General features: G+C 42.3%; 1 protein-coding gene across 1 annotated transcript in view; it reads right to left on the reverse strand.

The window, feature by feature from the left end:
• adcy2b (adenylate cyclase 2b (brain)) overlaps window positions 1–17,929 on the reverse strand; it is a 71,700-nt gene that overhangs the window by 50,289 nt on the left and 3,482 nt on the right. The window contains exon 2 of the mRNA XM_086279218.1: window positions 7,729–7,926. Within this exon, the coding sequence (XP_086135344.1) occupies window positions 7,729–7,926 (198 nt within the window). The remainder of the gene's footprint in view (window positions 1–7,728; window positions 7,927–17,929) is intronic.

Genomic DNA, 17,929 nt, shown 5'->3' on the forward strand with positions numbered 1-17,929 from the left:
CAAATCCTCAGTGATGCTTCAGTAACTGATGGAGTCATTTACAGTGGGGCAAAAAAGTATTTAGTCAGCCACCGATTGTGCAAGTTCCCCCACTTAAAATGATGACAGAGGTCAGTAATTTGCACCAGAGGTACACTTCAACTGTGAGAGACAGAATGTGAAAAAAAAATCCATGAATTCACATGGTAGGATTTGTAAAGAATTTATTCGTAAATTAGGGTGGAAAATAAGTATTTGGTCACCTCAAACAAGGAAGATCTCTGGCTCTCACAGACCTGTAACGTCTTCTGTAAGAAGCTTTTCTGTCCCCCACTCGTTACCTGTATGAATGGCACCTGTTTGAACTCATCATCTGTATAAAAGACACCTGTCCACAGCCTCAAACAGTCAGACTCCAAACTCCGCCATGGCCAAGACCAAAGAGCTTTCGAAGGACACCAGGAAAAGTATTGTAGACCTGCACCAGACTGGGAAGAGTGAATCTACAATAGGCAAGCAGCTTGGTGTGAAAAAAATCAACTGTGGGAGCAATCATCAGAAAATGGAAGACATACAAGACCACTGATAATCTCCCTCGATCTGGGGCTCCACGCAAGATCTCATCCCGTGGGGTCAAAATGATCATGAAAACGGTGAGCAAAGATCCCAGAACCACACGGGGGGACCTGGTGAATGACCTGCAGAGAGCTGGGACCAAAGTAACAAAGGTCACCATCAGTAACACACTACAATGGCAGGGAATCAAATCCCGCAGTGCCAGACGTGTTCCGCTGCTGAAGCCAGTGCATGTCCAGGCCCGTCTGAAGTTTGCCAGAGAGCACATGGATGATACAGCAGAGGATTGGGAGAATGTCATGTGGTCAGATGAAACCAAAGTAGAACTTTTTGGTATAAACTCAACTCATCGTGTTTGGAGGAAGAAGAATACTGAGTTGCATCCCAAGAACACCATACCTACTGTGAAGCATGGGGGTGGAAACATCATGCTATGGGGCTGTTTTTCTGCCAAGGGGACAGGACGACTGATCCGTGTTAAGGACAGAATGAATGGGGCCATGTATCGTGAGATTTTGAGCCAAAACCTCCTTCCATCAGTGAGAACTTTGAAGATGAAACGAGGCTGGGTCTTCCAACATGACAATGATCCAAAACACACCGCCCGGGCAACAAAGGAGTGGCTCTGTAAGAAGCATTTGAAAGTCCTGGAGTGGCCTAGCCAGTCTCCAGACCTCAACCCCATAGAAAATCTGTGGCGGGAGTTGAAAGTCCGTGTTGCTCGGCGACAGCCCCAAAACATCACTGCTCTCGAGAAGATCTGCATGGAGGAATGGGCCAAAATACCAGCTACTGTGTGTGCAAACCTGGTAAAGACCTATAGTAAACGTTTGACCTCTGTTATTGCCAACAAAGGTTATGTTACAAAGTATTGAGTTGTATTTTTGTTATTGACCAAATACTTATTTTCCACCCTGATTTACGAATAAATTCTTTACAAATCCTACCATGTGGATTCATGGATTTTTTTTTTCACATTCTGTCTCTCACAGTTGAAGTGTACCTCTGGTGCAAATTACTGACCTCTGTCATCATTTTAAGTGGGGGAACTTGCACAATCGGTGGCTGACTAAATACTTTTTTGCCCCACTGTAAATGGTGAGCAACTGTTGGAAATTTTCAAGTAGGCTAAAATTACACGTCTCATTTGTTTAAGCTAGCTAAGCTAATAGCCAATTTTGAAACTGTGCTAGTATGAGGCCTGTCAGTCACTTACAGCACTTTCACTCATATATACCATCATATGCACACTACCTGTACGTGTTTGCTTGGAGTGTGATGGTTTGAAAATGGAAAATGTCCACTTTTTCTATATACCACTTATGCTAGTTAGCCATGTAGAGCTGTCAGTGGCTAAAGCGCGCTAATCTGGTGAAAGCTACAGCGCTTCAAGATTGTTCAGGTAATTAATGAAACTGGAAAAGCATCAAAATAATAGAGTTTATCTTTTTTATGATCCAGTAATAATGGACTGATCATTATAGTTGAGAAAGTCTTTCTTGAGTCGCCCGGGCTGAAGAAAAATATGGACTTGTTTTAGTAGACCCTGTGTCATAAAAAACAACACACACCCACACACAGTATTTCACTGTCAAAACTTGTACATAATGTATATATTTTTTTTAACTGAATTCACTTAACTTACTTTAAATTTTTATATACAAATTTCAGCCGGCACAGTGCATTTCAGAATTTAATGAAGCATAACATACAACCATTTTAGCAGTCAGATTTGAAGAGTTGGTTGAAACAGCATGAAACCTCACATGAAACTGAATTATTAAACATCCATCACAATAAAAACAGCTAAATCCGTTTAGACTTCCTCTTCCAAGCACCTGATGTCCATGGAAATAGATTTCTGAGCCAAGGTGATAAGGCAACTTTTCAGAGGATTAGCAAAACTCTAATTAAATTTTGAATTAATGTTTAGCTACTGAGTAATTTTTTCTTGATTGGAGGTCTAAAATATGTTTAATCGGTACATACCCTCCAATGCTAGATGCTAAAATTGGGTTCAAATTGCTTAAAAAGTCAAAGTAAAATAGATTTCTAGATAAAAACTAAATAGTCCAAAAACAGTAAATGGGCTGGTTCTTATGTCATCTATGTCATAAAAGGAGCTTTTTACAACATATCTCCTCATAACAAGAGGAGTGTTCTTGTTTGGCAACGTCATTCTTAATATCTTTTCAAGGTCTTTTTGTTGGGTGGGTCCCAAACTTCCTGTCTATGAAGTTCTCACTGGAAGTGTAAATTAACTTTGTTCTGCTTTCCTGCAGTGAAGTCAACAATTGATTGAAATTTACAATCATTTCTAATTTAATTTAGTTGCACTTTGAAAACCCTGGCTTTAGAATTTGTCAGAATTTTTAGCACAGGACATGGCTTTAGTGTGACTATGTATTCTTATGTGTACCACAGATGTCTTGGGCTAAAAAATCCATCTTTAGAGTGACTTTGTGAGAGCTGTAGAAACCCTGCGCTCTGTTCCGCTTGAGAAAAAAACCAGATAGTCAAAATCAACGCTGCGGACATAATTTGCAGCAACGGGTTACAGAGATTTCTTCTCTCGCTAGCATGCAGTGTTTTATCAAGCCAAATCACAGCTAGAACATTGGATATAAGTAATTGTTTGGTTGACCTGAATGCAGCGAGCGCACACACACACACTGAGATGTTTTTGTGTAGGCTTAGACCTTCTGTTACTAAGGGAACCAACAAAGGGAAGGATGCTGACGTCGGAGCAGATGTAGCGTTTTGAAGGCCGTGTATATTTTTGCCATAACCTTCAACTCCTTACCCTGAACTCTCACCTCAGCATCGGGGAGGGGGGTGACTAAAGGGGTATGTGGTTAGTCGGAGTGTGTGACACTGGGTGTGTTCAGGTGGCTGCGTGGAATTGAGAATGGCAGTCCAATTTCAGGTGTGCCACACAGACAGGCAGGCAGACACCGTCTCCACGGCTTTCTATCCTGAATCCTAATACAGCCTCAAACACTCCGACATGAGTCCTGCAGCCATCACATCACTTCAGCACCTTCCATGACTTTTTCTCCCTCTGCCCTGCTCTGTGTGCTTCAAGCATAAGCAATGCATGCTTACCCGCCTCCTAATGCAAACACAGACAGATGCACAGATGCATGAATACTCCCATTTAAAAAGGTTTTGCTCTCCCCTCCTAAGAAGCAACACCCTGTTTTTTTTGGTTTGTTTGGTTTTTTTGGGCAGGTACGTACTAACACGCACAGGTAAAAGTGACTATATCTTGATTATTTGGCACCAGGTGTGACAGCTATGTTCCATCTGCCTTCTGGAAAGAGCCGTGGCCTTCAGAGAAATTAAATAAAGAGCAGACTAACAGGCTACTGCGGCTAGATAGTGCCACACATGGCTAAAGATATATTTCTGTGTGCGTCTGTGTGTGTGCGTGCGTGCGTCTGTGTTTACAACAAAAGCAGGTGAGCCAGCTCAGAATGGGGTGGTTGAGAGTGGTGGAGGGTGGGAGTGGGAGAGAGGGGGTCCAAAGTGAATGGCTGAAGAGAGAAGCAGCTTCTCCCGGCCTCTGTCTTTGTGGCCTTTCTTTCTCTTTCTGTCAGACCCTTACTGTTATTAGCTCCGTGTGCTCCATCAGACATGCTGTTCTCTCAGTAATCACAATCAATCCAGCCCACCGAGAGCAGGCAGCAGCTCCAACTGTTCTCCTCTCACAGGATTTCTGCTCCCCTGCATCTTTCTTTCTTTCTTTCTTTCTTTCTTTCTTTCTTTCTTTCTTTCTTTCTTTACCCTGTTTGTTATTACCTTTTTTCCTTTTCTCACTCCTTTCCTGCCTTCCTTTTCTCATTTTTTCTTTTCGCTATCCTCCTTTCTTTCCTTGTTTTCCTTTCTTGTTGCTTTCTTTCCTAATGCTTTTATTTCCCACCTTTTTCCTTCTTTTCCATTTTCCTTCATTGATTAAGTGTTTCTTTCCTTACCTAATTCTTTCCTGCTTCCTTGTCTTTCTCCTTTATTTTTTTTATTTCTCTTCCCATTTTTCTCCTTTTTTCTTTCCGCTTTCCTTTTTCTTCTTTTTTCTCCTTCTTTCTTTTCTTAAATATTTCTTTCCCTTTCTTCTGTCCTTCTTTTGTTAACTTATTTATTTCTGTCTTTCTGTTTTTCATTCTGTCATTCTGTCATTCTATCTATCTATCTATCTATCTATCTATCTATCTATCTATCTAGATAGATAGATAGATAGATAGATAGATAGATAGATAGATAGATAGATAGATAGATAGATAGATAGATAGATAGAGGAAGAGTCATGGGAGCAAAATAGCATAATTAATAATGCAGAATGATTATGCTCTCACAGGTGGCCGATGTTAAAAATATCCCCAACCCCACCGTGGAATCGAAGAAGTAAAACGAAGGTAAGACGGAGAAAGAGAGGTGGGGAGTGGGTCGTGGGTGGAGGTTAAAAGGATAAAAGGAGGCAGGTGGAGAAACCAAGGAGAGAAAAATGGGATTTGATGAATAGATGGAGACAGGAAATAGGAGTCCTGAAATGGAGAAAGAAGGAGCCTGGCGCTGAAAACTAATGTGTCTGTCTGCTGATCTGCTCACCTCCAGCTCTCATCAGGGCTCATTAACACGTCAAATTAATTCTGCACTCACACACAGCCTCAAACGCACACAGTCACACACACACAGCCATGTATGCATTCAAAAAATACACATTTAAACTAAATGACAGGTGTGTGTGCGGAAGCAAATTCTTTGTCACATGAAATCCTGAGAAGACTCTTGAATGCACGGCTACGTGTCGAAAGGCCAAATTATCAGGTTCGGGTAATCGTAAGCCATTTTCACGCACGTACTGCAGCGCTGAACGTTTCTACGTGTAACAGTGGGAGACGCATGCAAATCTCTGACACAGTTGGCTTGGCATTAAATGGCCTTTAACCTGCCAGCTCCCTACTACAAAGTCTGTGTGATGTCCTGTGGCACTGATTTGCATCAGTGTGGAATCAGTGGAGATAAAAGTCTGCTGCAGCGAGTGGTCATCCTGCGTCCTGTCTCCTGCACGCTATCTTAAGGCAGCAGAGTATCTGGGCTAGAAAGAATGTGTGACCAAACAGCTTAAGTCACATATTTATTAATTGTTTGTTTTTGTAGACTGTAGATAAAAGTCTTGTCAATCACAAGCGCGCCCTGTATTATCCTCCTTTTTCACTCCCATGGAAATCATATATTAAACAATAAACATCGTGACGCATTCATTATGCTCTGAAACTAGAAGATGACTCATGAAGAGAGAGTGTTTACTGAGAGTATGGATCATGGGAGTCATAAAGCTGTGTTTTTGTTTGTCGCAGACTTTGAGGCCCCCTTAGTCGCCCCCTGCTGGCTATCTGAAAAAAATGTAGCTTTAAGGCTCATTTACATAGGCTTCACCCCAATAATTCTTCACCCTCAATAACATTGAAGCTATCCAATCTTTAAGTGATGACATATGAACCTGGCTTCCGGGTCCAAACTACTCTGTGTTTATTAAGGCTGTTGTGTTTTTAACTTGTTTTAATGCTTTGTTTCTTCTATTCAATCTGAACAAGCCCTTAAAAAAAAGTCAGTGATCACTGTCGGCCTCTCTCAGTTTTTATTACCACTATTCATTTTAAAGCTCAGTTTTTAAAACCTTACGATGTAACGGGAGCCCAGCTCATGCAGCAGTATATTAACGACTAACCTCGTATTGTGGATGGATTATCTCAGTTGTTCTCCTGACTAAAGTTGAGTCCGTTTACAGCATCGTGCCATGCAATTACATTTATCCCTAACCTCTCGGGAGCAATCATGTTAACTTTAATTGAGTGGAAAAAAGTTAGCGTTCATCCTCCATCTTTACTGTGTTTATGTTATGCTAACATAGCTCTGTAGCTAGCCACCACGTAGCACATCATTATATACCAGCTAGTCCAACTTCAGTAACCCTACAAACATCACTTCTGTTTAGGTTTTTGTTTTCATTTATGTTGGAAGTGATAGCAGAGCTGTACGTTTTAATTTTTTCAGAAATCTCTCAGCCAGAGCATAATAAATTATGTTTGGGTGGAAACTAGCTAGCTAACTCCCCGCTAACGTCTAACTCCATTAAATTTAATAAATTGTAATAATCATGGATGCCTGGATGTTAAACTTAATTGTTACACCTGGTAGAGCAGGCACACCGATGATTTTATTAAAGATTAAAGAATTTAGACAGTTTTTAACTTTCAGTGATGCCGTAGTGTTCCTTTGAATTTGGGGCCAGAAGTGAAGTTTGGACCCGAAACGGCTTAAAGACCGGATAAAAATAATAATAAATTGAAATATATATGATCAACTTTACACTGAATCAACTGATTAATCATTAAGGAAAATGTGCTTGGTGTAAACTAATCATGAAAGTACATTTCATTTACATTTTATCAGATTCCATTAGATTTAAAGTTTTTCATGGTACTTATGTGACTAATCTACATGAAAAATCTACATGTAATTAAATGAGCTAAAGTGTGAATTTTGGGCTTAAACCCTCTTTAAGTGTACAAGCTATGTCCATCTTTTATATCCAGTTAGTTTACTTCACAGGAAGGTAGCATCTGATTAAGTCTTTCAGAGTCTGCAGAAAAGCTTTGCTGCTTCCATTTCATATTGAAGTTTTAATCTGAAGTGTGTGAATCCTTCAGCTTTATAAAAGTATGAAAACGTATCTGCCGAATATGACTTCAAGCTGATGCATTTTCTTTGCAGGGCTCAAACACCTGGCTGTGTTATTATCTTTCCTTTCATGATTTTTACCAGTATAATGATTGTTCCACCATTGTTGTGACTGTCAACCAGTGCTGGGTGTAATGCATTACAAAACAACACTTTACTGTAATCACATTGCATTTTTCAGAAATGCAGTAATGTAATGCATTACTGTACTAACTTCAGTAGTCAAGTTACAATTTCAGGCATTATCATCATCACAAATCACAAAATACAGTCACAATACAAAATAAAGTTGAGCATGATAGGGTCCCCTTCAAGTCACTTTTACAAGATTCTCAATTCCAAATTGGACAGCTGTAAACATTTTAAAGCCATCTGCTGAACTCTTGTTGATCAACCCGAACACTCACACAGAAAATAAAGAAAACGATCTACCTGGTCCCAGGGGCTGAGTCTCCCTCCAGAGAACATGAAGAGGTAACCCATGGTGACCAGACAGGCCCATATTAGCAGTGAGAACAGGCGAAGCATCCGCTTGAAGACAGATTCGATGCAGACGAGGATGAAGATGGACAGGAAGAGGAAGAGCGCAGTGGGCACTGTGATCAAGAACGTCAAGTGGTCTTCTGTATTCTGGAGAGAGACAGAGATGGTTGGAGGTGAGGTGAGTTTGGTGAAATTGAACACATTCATGCTTTGGCCCTGGGTTAACCAATCACCTCTAATTGGCTCTCCCGTGGCATCAGAATGCGACCACTTCTGTCAGTATCTCACCTAACCCCGTTCTCAATGCAGATAAAATGCCAGAGATTTACATGTGCAAAGAGTAGTTCTTTCTCTCTACACCAAACCACATAATGGAACGGCCGAAATTAAACACAGAGAGATAAGGCAGGGTAGGAAACAAAAGTAAGATTAAGGAGGCAAACTCTTGATTGTACTGTGACTCATCTGATATCATCTCCCCACCTGATTCTTAATATAGGATTATATCTGCACATCGGAAAATGATGCTAAGGAGGTACCACTTCCGTTAAAGAGAAGGGGACCTGATGACCAGATCTCGGTGTGTTTGCTTCTTCTATAGGTCAAAACCATGCACTCTGACTAATGTGTAAGCACAATTATGGACGGATTTTGATTTAAGAAAATGTTACTGAATCTAATTTTCAGCTTCTTCCTAATCCCTGATGCTCACCCCATAATACCTACAATGTCTTCTTCACCTCTCTTTAAAACTGTCCATTGCTTTGGATGGTTGACCACAGGACTCATCTGTCTTCGCTATCTCTGCTCTTTGCATTTTCACTTTTCCATCAGCCTCCCTCTCATTCACACTTTCAACTGAGCTTCATTCCTCTTCTCGCCAATGCGTACCTCCACCTCTCCACACTCTCTTCCACCTGGTCCCTATATCTCGGTACAGAGATCATCTGCAAACATTGTCCTGCCTAACCTCAGAAAACAAAAATGGGCTCAGGGTTGATCTGTCTCACATGGGAGGTCTCTGCTGTGGGAACGCACAAAAAAATATGAGCCACCCAAAAACATACTTGAAAACGGCCAGTACTGAAAAAGGAATAATTCACCTTCGAGGCCGAAACCATTTTGCACCCGTTCTAAATTGGGGCATCCTCTCAATTCATGTCCCTTAACCAGAGCACAGCCTGAAGGCAAAGAAGCACCTACCAGACCACACAGATGAGTTCTGATATTGTTTTAGACACTCATGTCTAAAAGCTTCAACCTTAACTCCAAATTGACAAAATGTTTGCTCATTTTTTTGTTTGCTAGTGATGATGTTAGGTCCTCAAAAGAATGGCGGTACTACACAGCGTGCACGCACAAACAGACGAGCAGACGGCACAGATCGGCAGGCAGACAGTCTGAGCCCAGGGAATGTGCTACAGCATCACTTCCACGCTCACACTATCAAAGTCAGCATTTAGAAGCTGTCACCACACAGACAGAACACTCTCTCGTCCTCATTTGGCATATATGCAGGTCAAGACGTTAAATTCAACAAAAACTGTCCATCCCGTCAAGTCGTAATTTCTTTTGTTTCTCCCCCACACAGTGGTTCAGCTTTTTTCTCTCATTTAGCTTTGTGCAATTACATGCCTTATTAATATATTGATTCTTCTTTGTAGAAACTTGTGAAATCAAGTGCAAATGAGCTCATATAACTGCCAGATATATACAACTGGTTCAAGAAAAATGGCTTCATATGAGACTCATTAAAGCTTATGCAGCTTTTGCTTATTCTTTATGCAATCTTTACCTTTCTGGTCAAATGTTCTCAGCATGGAGACTCAAAAAACCCCGAATGCAGTTATGGGATTCAAGGTAGATTCATAATCGTCTTATTTATCATTTTTATAATTGTTAACATGAGCAGACTAGAACAAATCCAACAAAAACTGTAATGGAACGAGTCTGCAGGGTTCACCAAACCTACTTGCTGCTTATATTGAGGCTTCTACATACGAGTTCAGGGGAAAAAAGTGCACTTTTTTTTGCAACAATATTCATTATTTGGAGAATAATACGTGATGAACATGATGATGAACTCATGATGTTCATTTTCCTGCTCCATATTTTTTTCCCTTGCACTCTAGAAGGGCCAGCCTGGTGGTCAGCTCTGTCTTCTCACAGCATGAACATCCTGGGTTTGAATCCTGCAGCAAGATAGTGATGTCATGGTCCCAGCACTTTGACCCACTTATACAGAAAATCAAGATACTTCCTGCTTGTTTTTTTCATGTTATATTCTCAGACTTTCTTACTTTTAATCTCCTGTCTCATTCTCAGTGATTAGTTTCACTAGTACCTTGTTTCCTTCAATCATTTCTTGTGTTTCTAATTAGCCTTTAGTGTATTTAAAGCTGCAACTTGCCTTAGTACCTTGTCACGTCTGTCTCCCAGAGTGTTTACCTGTTTGGACCTCTATGGACTTTTGTTTGTTTGTTTGTTTGTTTGTTTTTACTTTGCCTCAAAGGTCTGCTTTTGGGTCCACATTTCCCTCAAACATGACAGAATGATGGACCCAGCCGACGTTGATGTACATTCTGGGGAGCTTAAAGACGAGTTTGTGTGGTGCTGTAAGATTTCCACCTGGATTCTTGGATCCACAAACATTAAAACCCTGTGGGTGGGAGATCAACAAACATCCACAATTCCTTCAGTCTCCCACAAGTTCGGACAGTTTTCCCAATAACTGCAAAGCGGAAAGATGACTGCAGTTGCTCAGATGTAAGTAGTATCTGAGTCTCCTTAACTCCTTAAATCCATCTGCTTCATCCAATTTCCAGTCACTTGTTCCTGCTACCTACCTGGCCAACAACCACAACCAGAGGATGACGAACTAGCCTCCCTTGACCCTCCAGCTGCTACATCCACAACCCAGTCATCCAGCTCCACATAGTAACTGGCTGCACCATCCACTGCCAACCTGCCAGAGCTCACTTCCTGCATTTTATCATCTTTTAAGAAGTCCTCAGTGACACAGCAGTGGTCCAGCTCCGAACTTTACTGCAATGGATATGGATAGATGGATGAAAGAAAATGGCCTCTAGAGGACTGGACTTGAACTACAGTAACTTTGCATGATATAAAGTTCCTTTAAAGTCACCCTCCTTTTATATCATTATGTTTCTGGTTAGTGGGGGGTGGCAGAGTGGGAGGTCAACAGACGAATTGGTGCTGCATAAGCAAAGCTCTTGATTTACCGGTCGATCATCCCTACCCTCACCTATGGTCACAAGCTTTGGGTGAAGAAAGAACGAGATCACGGATACAAGTGGTAGAAATTATATTTGTCTGAAGGGTGGCTGGCATCTCCTATAGAGATAGGATAGGGTGAGGAGTTCGGCCATCCGGGAGGGGCTCAGAGTAGAGCCTCTACTTCTCCACATCGAAAGGAGCCAGTTGAGGTGGTTTGGGCATCTGACAAGGATGCCTGCTGGGGACCTCCTGGGTGAGGTGTTCCGGGCATGTCCCACCAGAACAAGGCCCCAGGGCAGACCCAGAACACGGTGGAGGAATTATATCTCTCAGGTGGCCAGGGAATGCTTTGGTTTTCCCCTGGACAAGCTGGAGGAAGAGGCCGGGGAGATGGAGGTCTGTGCTTCTCTGCTTAGGCTGCAGCCTCCGTGATCCGGAAATTGATGGATGGATGTTTCTGATTGGCTGTCTCTCACAAACAGAAGGCTTAAATTGAATTGCTAATAGTTGAATGAGATGACCAGATTTAGGTTTCCCCCTCTCTTTGAAATCATACAGAGCCTGTGCTTTTGGCTCATAGAGATTACTTGCACATACACTTAATTCATTATTTGACTAAGTGTATGGCCCACTTTAATACCAATTCCACAGTCATGCTAATTAAAGACTGATGACAGCCAAGAGACAGTTGTTAGATTGTTGTCCCTTTTCCCTGCTGGATGTATCACGGATTCCTAGCTGTAAAAAATCACTGGCTAATTTGGCCTGGACCTACAGAAGAGGTATGACTAATTAAGTTAATATTTTGCTAAAAATTTCACTTGCCACTTATGATCTGATTAGCTGCTGAGCCTCTGCACCAAGAAATAATGACAGTAGTGTTTTCAGGAGGTCTGATTGTGCTGAGTGAACGTCCACAAAAAAAGGAGTGCATAGCCTCCTAGAGCTCATTCTACTAATCCGCCTGTGCACTCTGCAACTAATGTGCAAATAAAGCACTCCGCAACATCTTTTCAGAATTTATACACTCTGAGGGGAAAACAGGCAACAAAATAATCATCATTCACCCAAAGAGCAGGATGTGAAACACCTCACAGGCTCCATCCTAAAGCCAGTGCCCACATAAACCATTTAAACTTATTCTAGTCGAGTCATGATTACACTGACAGGTCCGGCATGATAATTGAGCGAGACTCTCTGTGATAACTTGTCAGCCATTTTACAGTAAAAGGCACGCCGGTGGGCAAAGAAACACATTGGATCCTCTCCGCGTCCAATTCAATTTCTGTGAGAGAAGGAAAAAACAAGATGTCACAGCCTCAACCTTCAGTAACGGGATGTTTTGACAGTTTATTGACTCGAGCTGCTTGTTAAAATACAGCAGAAGCTATTCGGTCAGAACAAATCCAAGATAGCAGCATTAATGTGGCAACATGGTGCAGCAGCGGTAGCATGAGTCAGGGTCTGGTGAAGGGATCCCATGGGATCCGGCTGCTGACGCCACGGCAGCTATACAGTCAGCCAGGAGCACAGATTGAATCCTAATGAGAATGTAAGCAAGACTGCAAACTCTTACAACAGCAGAGGTTCTTTTAGCGTTAGAAACACACGCAAAACACACATGCGCACACAAGTCAGAGACATACAGAGAAAGAAAAGGGAGGGACCTCCTTTCTCGCTACATGCGCATTTGGAGTGAAGCAGCTGTTCACATCGACAGAAAGAAGCATCTGCACTTTGCACATTTCTGATCGTAGGCCATCTAATCCTGTTAAAACCCCTTTGAAACTGGTTAAAGCGTTTTCCCTTGACATAGCACAGAGGGAGTGGGGTGTGTCTGCCTGCTATATTGTGCAGCATTGTCACCCAGAACAATAATTTCCTTTTTTAACCCAGTCTGTCTCATCCAGCTATTATACTGGGAGGGGAAAAAGGCTGGGGAGGGGTATGGGGAGACATAACAGTGGCAGAAAGAGACGCAAAGATTCAAAAATCTAATTATTCAGCAGCAAAATGACAAAAACGCACCAAATAAAGAAACTGAGGAGAAATGGGGGCCAGAGAGGGTGTGTTGCGATCGCGGCAGCGTATGTTCTTTCCACGTGCTTGTGCCTGCTGAATATTTATACTGTCTGATGAAGCAGCACTGGTGGCATATTCCTTCAATTTGCTCTCAGCCTGGTAATGAAATTCATCAATAATCAACAACCCTTTCCCTTGAAGGCCCATCTGCGGCACAGAGAAATGTTAACGCGCTCTCCACAAACAGGTCAAAGGTTGCAGAACATCCAGCGCTGAACCTAAAAGTTTATGGTTCACATTATTAAAGCTAGTTTGGAGTGAAGTCACAGTCACTTTAATGGAGGACCTACCATCACGAAAAGGACACTAACTCACTGCAATGATGTTTTATGGGCGCTTTAGCAGCTTTTGTTGTGTTTAACTGTCATGACTGTTTTCATTTCATCTTGAGAGATTGCGTTACTTCAACTGTGTGATCTTACATCCGTTCATCACAACACCATGGTGAAGGAATTCATCGGAGGCGAGTGAAGAAATGGTCATTTTGCCAGCAGAATAAAAAGAAGCCTGATGCCCACAGCAGGGAGACGGTGCTGCTCAGTGGATCAAACCAGTTTGAAATGCTTCTGCAGATTCAAGAGGCCCAGCAGCTGAGTAAAAAAAGATCACTTATTTAAAGATGAGCCATGAAGAAATGGTAATCTTGGTCGCATTTCTGCTTTAACTCTGGAAATGGATGAACTATGAATTTCAAAGAAATCTGATAAATTTAATGTTAGTTTAAAGGTTCAAGGGGCTAATGAGGACTAGATCGTATCTCAAACTGAATTACTCCTTTATTTATCACAATCACGAGGGAGACATGTCAGGTGGATGTCATTTTGAGACAGAAGTAACAAGAGTTGAAGATGGAGCACTGTCAGCTAACACCAACAACCTACATCCATAAACAACACACAGACACACATACTTGCTAATCAGTGCTTAGTAATAGCCTAATAGCCTTCTGGATGATCTGTGCTACATGGCAGGTCGCATCAGAGAATTCCACTAATAAGACAGAAAAAAGGGGCCAAACACTACAACACAGGGGAGAGGTTCAGTCAGTCAGTAACTCGAGTTAGATGAGGAAGTCTATGGGAATTCACTCACTTTTGTCTTCTCCTAGGAATAATAGCAGCTGTCTTGAATATTTCCCACACTCAAGCATTAATAGTTTAGTTGGTTTTTACACAGTGCTTGTGCATTTTGACTTTTTTGTTAAGGGTACAGCATCAAAAATTTCACCACTAGATATCAGGAGACTGCATATCCTAGTCAACTGAATTTTGTTTCCTTCCAATTCAAGTGCATAATCCTAGCTGTTGGGGATATCCTGAACTTTTCTATCAGTATCGCTCTTTTTCTTTTTTTGTCCTTCTATTAGCTGTGGTTAGCCTCTTTTAGCTACTGCTACCCTCTCTTACGGTGCGTTCACACCGAACGCGATAGACGCGACCAAAAAGTACCAGACGCCCATAGCTGGTCACGTGCACATTCGCACCTCAACGCGCGACCAATTTGCAATTTTCACGCGCGTGAAGCGGACATGTGGGATGAAGTAGTGCCAGATGGTATGTTTGCAAGATGGCAGCTGTTGATCTAGCGTTTGAAGAGAGAGTCTCCTTTCTCTATTTACTGTGGAGAGCAGAGCAGCGGCGTAAAGGACGTCCTTGCCATACCTGGGTCCATCAGGTCCTCCAGACACGTGAGCAGTTTGGTGAGTTTCACCACTTGCTCCAGGAGCTGCGTCTGGATGACGGCTGCTTTCAGCGGTACCGCCGACTTTCCCTCGTCCAGTTTGAGGAGCTGCTGTCCCGCGTCGGTCCAAGCATTGCCCACCTAAACACCAACTACAGGCGCTCAATCCCACCTGCAGAGCGCCTGTCCGTCTGCCTGCGGTTAGCAAAAGTGTTTAATATGGTAGTCCTTTATCGATACCTGTGCTAATATATGCTCATTTGAAGTCCCAGTGACTTCCCGCCACCCACAAACCTCTAAAAAGCGTTCCTGCCTTTTTAAAAACTTTCTTAATAAATGGAGCTTGCCTCCAAAATAAACTAACCTCTCTTAAATAATTGGGCTTCACTATGTTCCTATATAGTAGTATATTTTTTCATTGGTATAATATGAAATAAATTCTACGTGTGTCAAGTTGTGTGCCAATATTTGCTGTGTAGTAGAACTGAGACATTAGTCATTACAAAAAATTTTTTGAAATAATATTAAAATTCTTGGTAGAGAAAGCAGCTGGTGTTGTACAGCTCCGGGTGGTTTGCTACGGCGTTGATGAGCCTTTCCTCCATATTGAATGAAGAATGAGGGGCTTTGGCTGGACCTGCCAATTTGAACTAGGCCAGAGCATCATGTAACCAGGCTCCTGATTGGTTGTCGCGGCGCAACTTGACGCTGAGTTCAGATTTTTCCAACTTGAGTGGTAGACGCGATACGCACGAATGCGCAAAATGCACCACACAAACTGCCGTGCGTATTTTTATTCGTGCTTCAAACGCATCAGTCGCGCAACTGGTGCATTTTCGTGATTTCACGTTTCCGTGATGCAAATCTGCTTCTGAATTTTCGCGGGATCCTAAAGGAGAAGATAAAGGGTAGGTATGATCAGCGTCTGATAGTGCACACACAACACCATGCAATTGCCTATGAGTTCTCTTCTCTTCCACCTTTGGCATACTACTTAGCTGGTCTCTAACCACACACATAAAACATGATTAGTCATAATGGCGATATCTATCTCGGTCACTGTATTCAAGATAGCCTGGGAACAAACCAAACCAAATGGATTTATTTTAAGTTTATGTGAACTCACTTTGTTGGGAGATCTGATTTCCCTAATTTGAAGACCAGATTGTTTTTATGATGTCTTGGTACTTAAAACCTTAGAACTGACTGGGGGACATGTTTTCCTTTTTTTTCTTTTTTCTTTTTTTTACCACGACTGTGTAATTATATCTAACTGTGATTATATCTTTTTTAAGGCACTTTAATCAAGAATATACAAGCAATTGAATATAGTTCAGAAAAGGTCAATTTTTCGCAGCATTGTTGCTTGAGGTCTCTGTGTCTAGTGGATTATTTTTACCCTGTGTAGCTCCAACCACACCTAGTCAGTGACGTCACATCTATTTCATTCCACTCGGTCACCTTACTTCTCTCCCAGTAACAGCTGGTGATCCATCATTACAAAAACACCCTTCCCTCACTGCCTCCCATCGATCAAACTGTCAACGAGAAGGAAACTAAATCTGTGTTGTTGCTTTACTTAAAATATCAACAGACTGCTCACGAGCCGGCAGAAACAGTGCTGGAATCAGTGATGAGCACCAAGGCAGCAATGAGAGCGGTTACAGTTCACAGATTACCAATCTTCTATAATCAGACGGAATATTGATTTTGATTAAACTGTCAAATTATGTTTTGAATGACCTTAGGTTAACACGGAGGACACACACCACAGAAAATACAACCTCAAGGCAGAAAGAACAAGAATGATTTTCCTCTCAAAATTACTCGGACAGAAATTAAAAAAGACTTCCTCAGACAAACACACCCAAACAGCACAATCGCTGATATGCACATACCAGCACACACACGTACTGCGCAAACTGGGTGGAGGGGCCGGCTTCTTAAAACAGCACTTTGAGCCACTCCAGCCATGATGTGTGGCGACAGATAAAAGTGGGCAGCAATTTTGGGAGCATTAACGCTGCTTTGGTTGGGTTTCTGTCGGCTCACTGATAAAGCCTCGGCACTTACAACAACATCCTCCCCTCTCTCTGCTGCCCAGCCTCTTAGCTTCAGACCCAGCCTCTATTTATTCCTGCCATTCTTCTTGGTCCAGCAGTAATAAATACACACGCCTCGCTGAGCAACCGCTTCATCACTATAGACAGGCTTGGATGTTATTTAATAGGAGCAAACTTGGGGGGAAAGAAATGAATGATTTCAATTTGCATTGAGAATGATGGGAAATTACCTGCGGGATTGTAATTTAACCAGTGAAGCACAGAGCCTAAGAAGGAAAGGAAACTTGGAGGATTAGATCGACCAGCGGGGAGTGCAATAAATTCTATTGATTTGTTTTAAATAGAAGGCATCAATAAAGGTGGAGGTGCTACTGAGAATGACCCCCACAATTATTGAGTCGAGGTGCTACTTAGAGAGCAAAACAAATGTCTAAAGACCGTCCTGGGCATATGAGAGCAAAACAATCTTTATCAAACAACAACAGCAATAGCAATGAGTGGGCTTGCTTTTGTACGGCTATTCCATGAAACACAAAGGCAGCGCTGGCGAAACAATAGCTTGTGTTTATGGTTGAGTGTTTGTGGCCAAAACAACACTTTTCACTTGACAAAAGCACCAACACCCACGTAGCCGCGAACTAAACTGTCATCGTGCTCTTGATCCGCTCTGCAAACCCAGCGTTGAGATTTAAAGTGCCGCTTCACGGCCTCTTATGCTGCCACACGTAATCATACACACACACACACGCACACACACACACACGCACACACACACACGCACACACACACACACACACACACACACACACACACACGCGCACACACACACACACACACACACACGCGCGCGCGCACACACACACACACACACACACACACACGCACACACACACACACACACACACACACACGCACACACACACACACACACACGCGCACACACACACACACACACACACACACACACACACACACACACACAGCTCCCCATCTCCCCACCTCAGTCTCATTCAGTTTCATGCCAAAACTAAAACTCTTCTTCTGATCACAGCGCTCTTCGATGATCCCGAGAATAAAGCTTCTTTCTG

The sequence above is a fragment of the Aulonocara sp. 'chitande type north' Nkhata Bay genome, linkage group LG22 (genome assembly GCF_057382095.1).
Source record: "Aulonocara sp. 'chitande type north' Nkhata Bay isolate Kocher_YH1m ecotype deep benthic linkage group LG22, A_spYH_male_GT1.1, whole genome shotgun sequence".
NCBI lineage: Eukaryota > Metazoa > Chordata > Actinopteri > Cichliformes > Cichlidae > Aulonocara > Aulonocara sp. 'chitande type north' Nkhata Bay.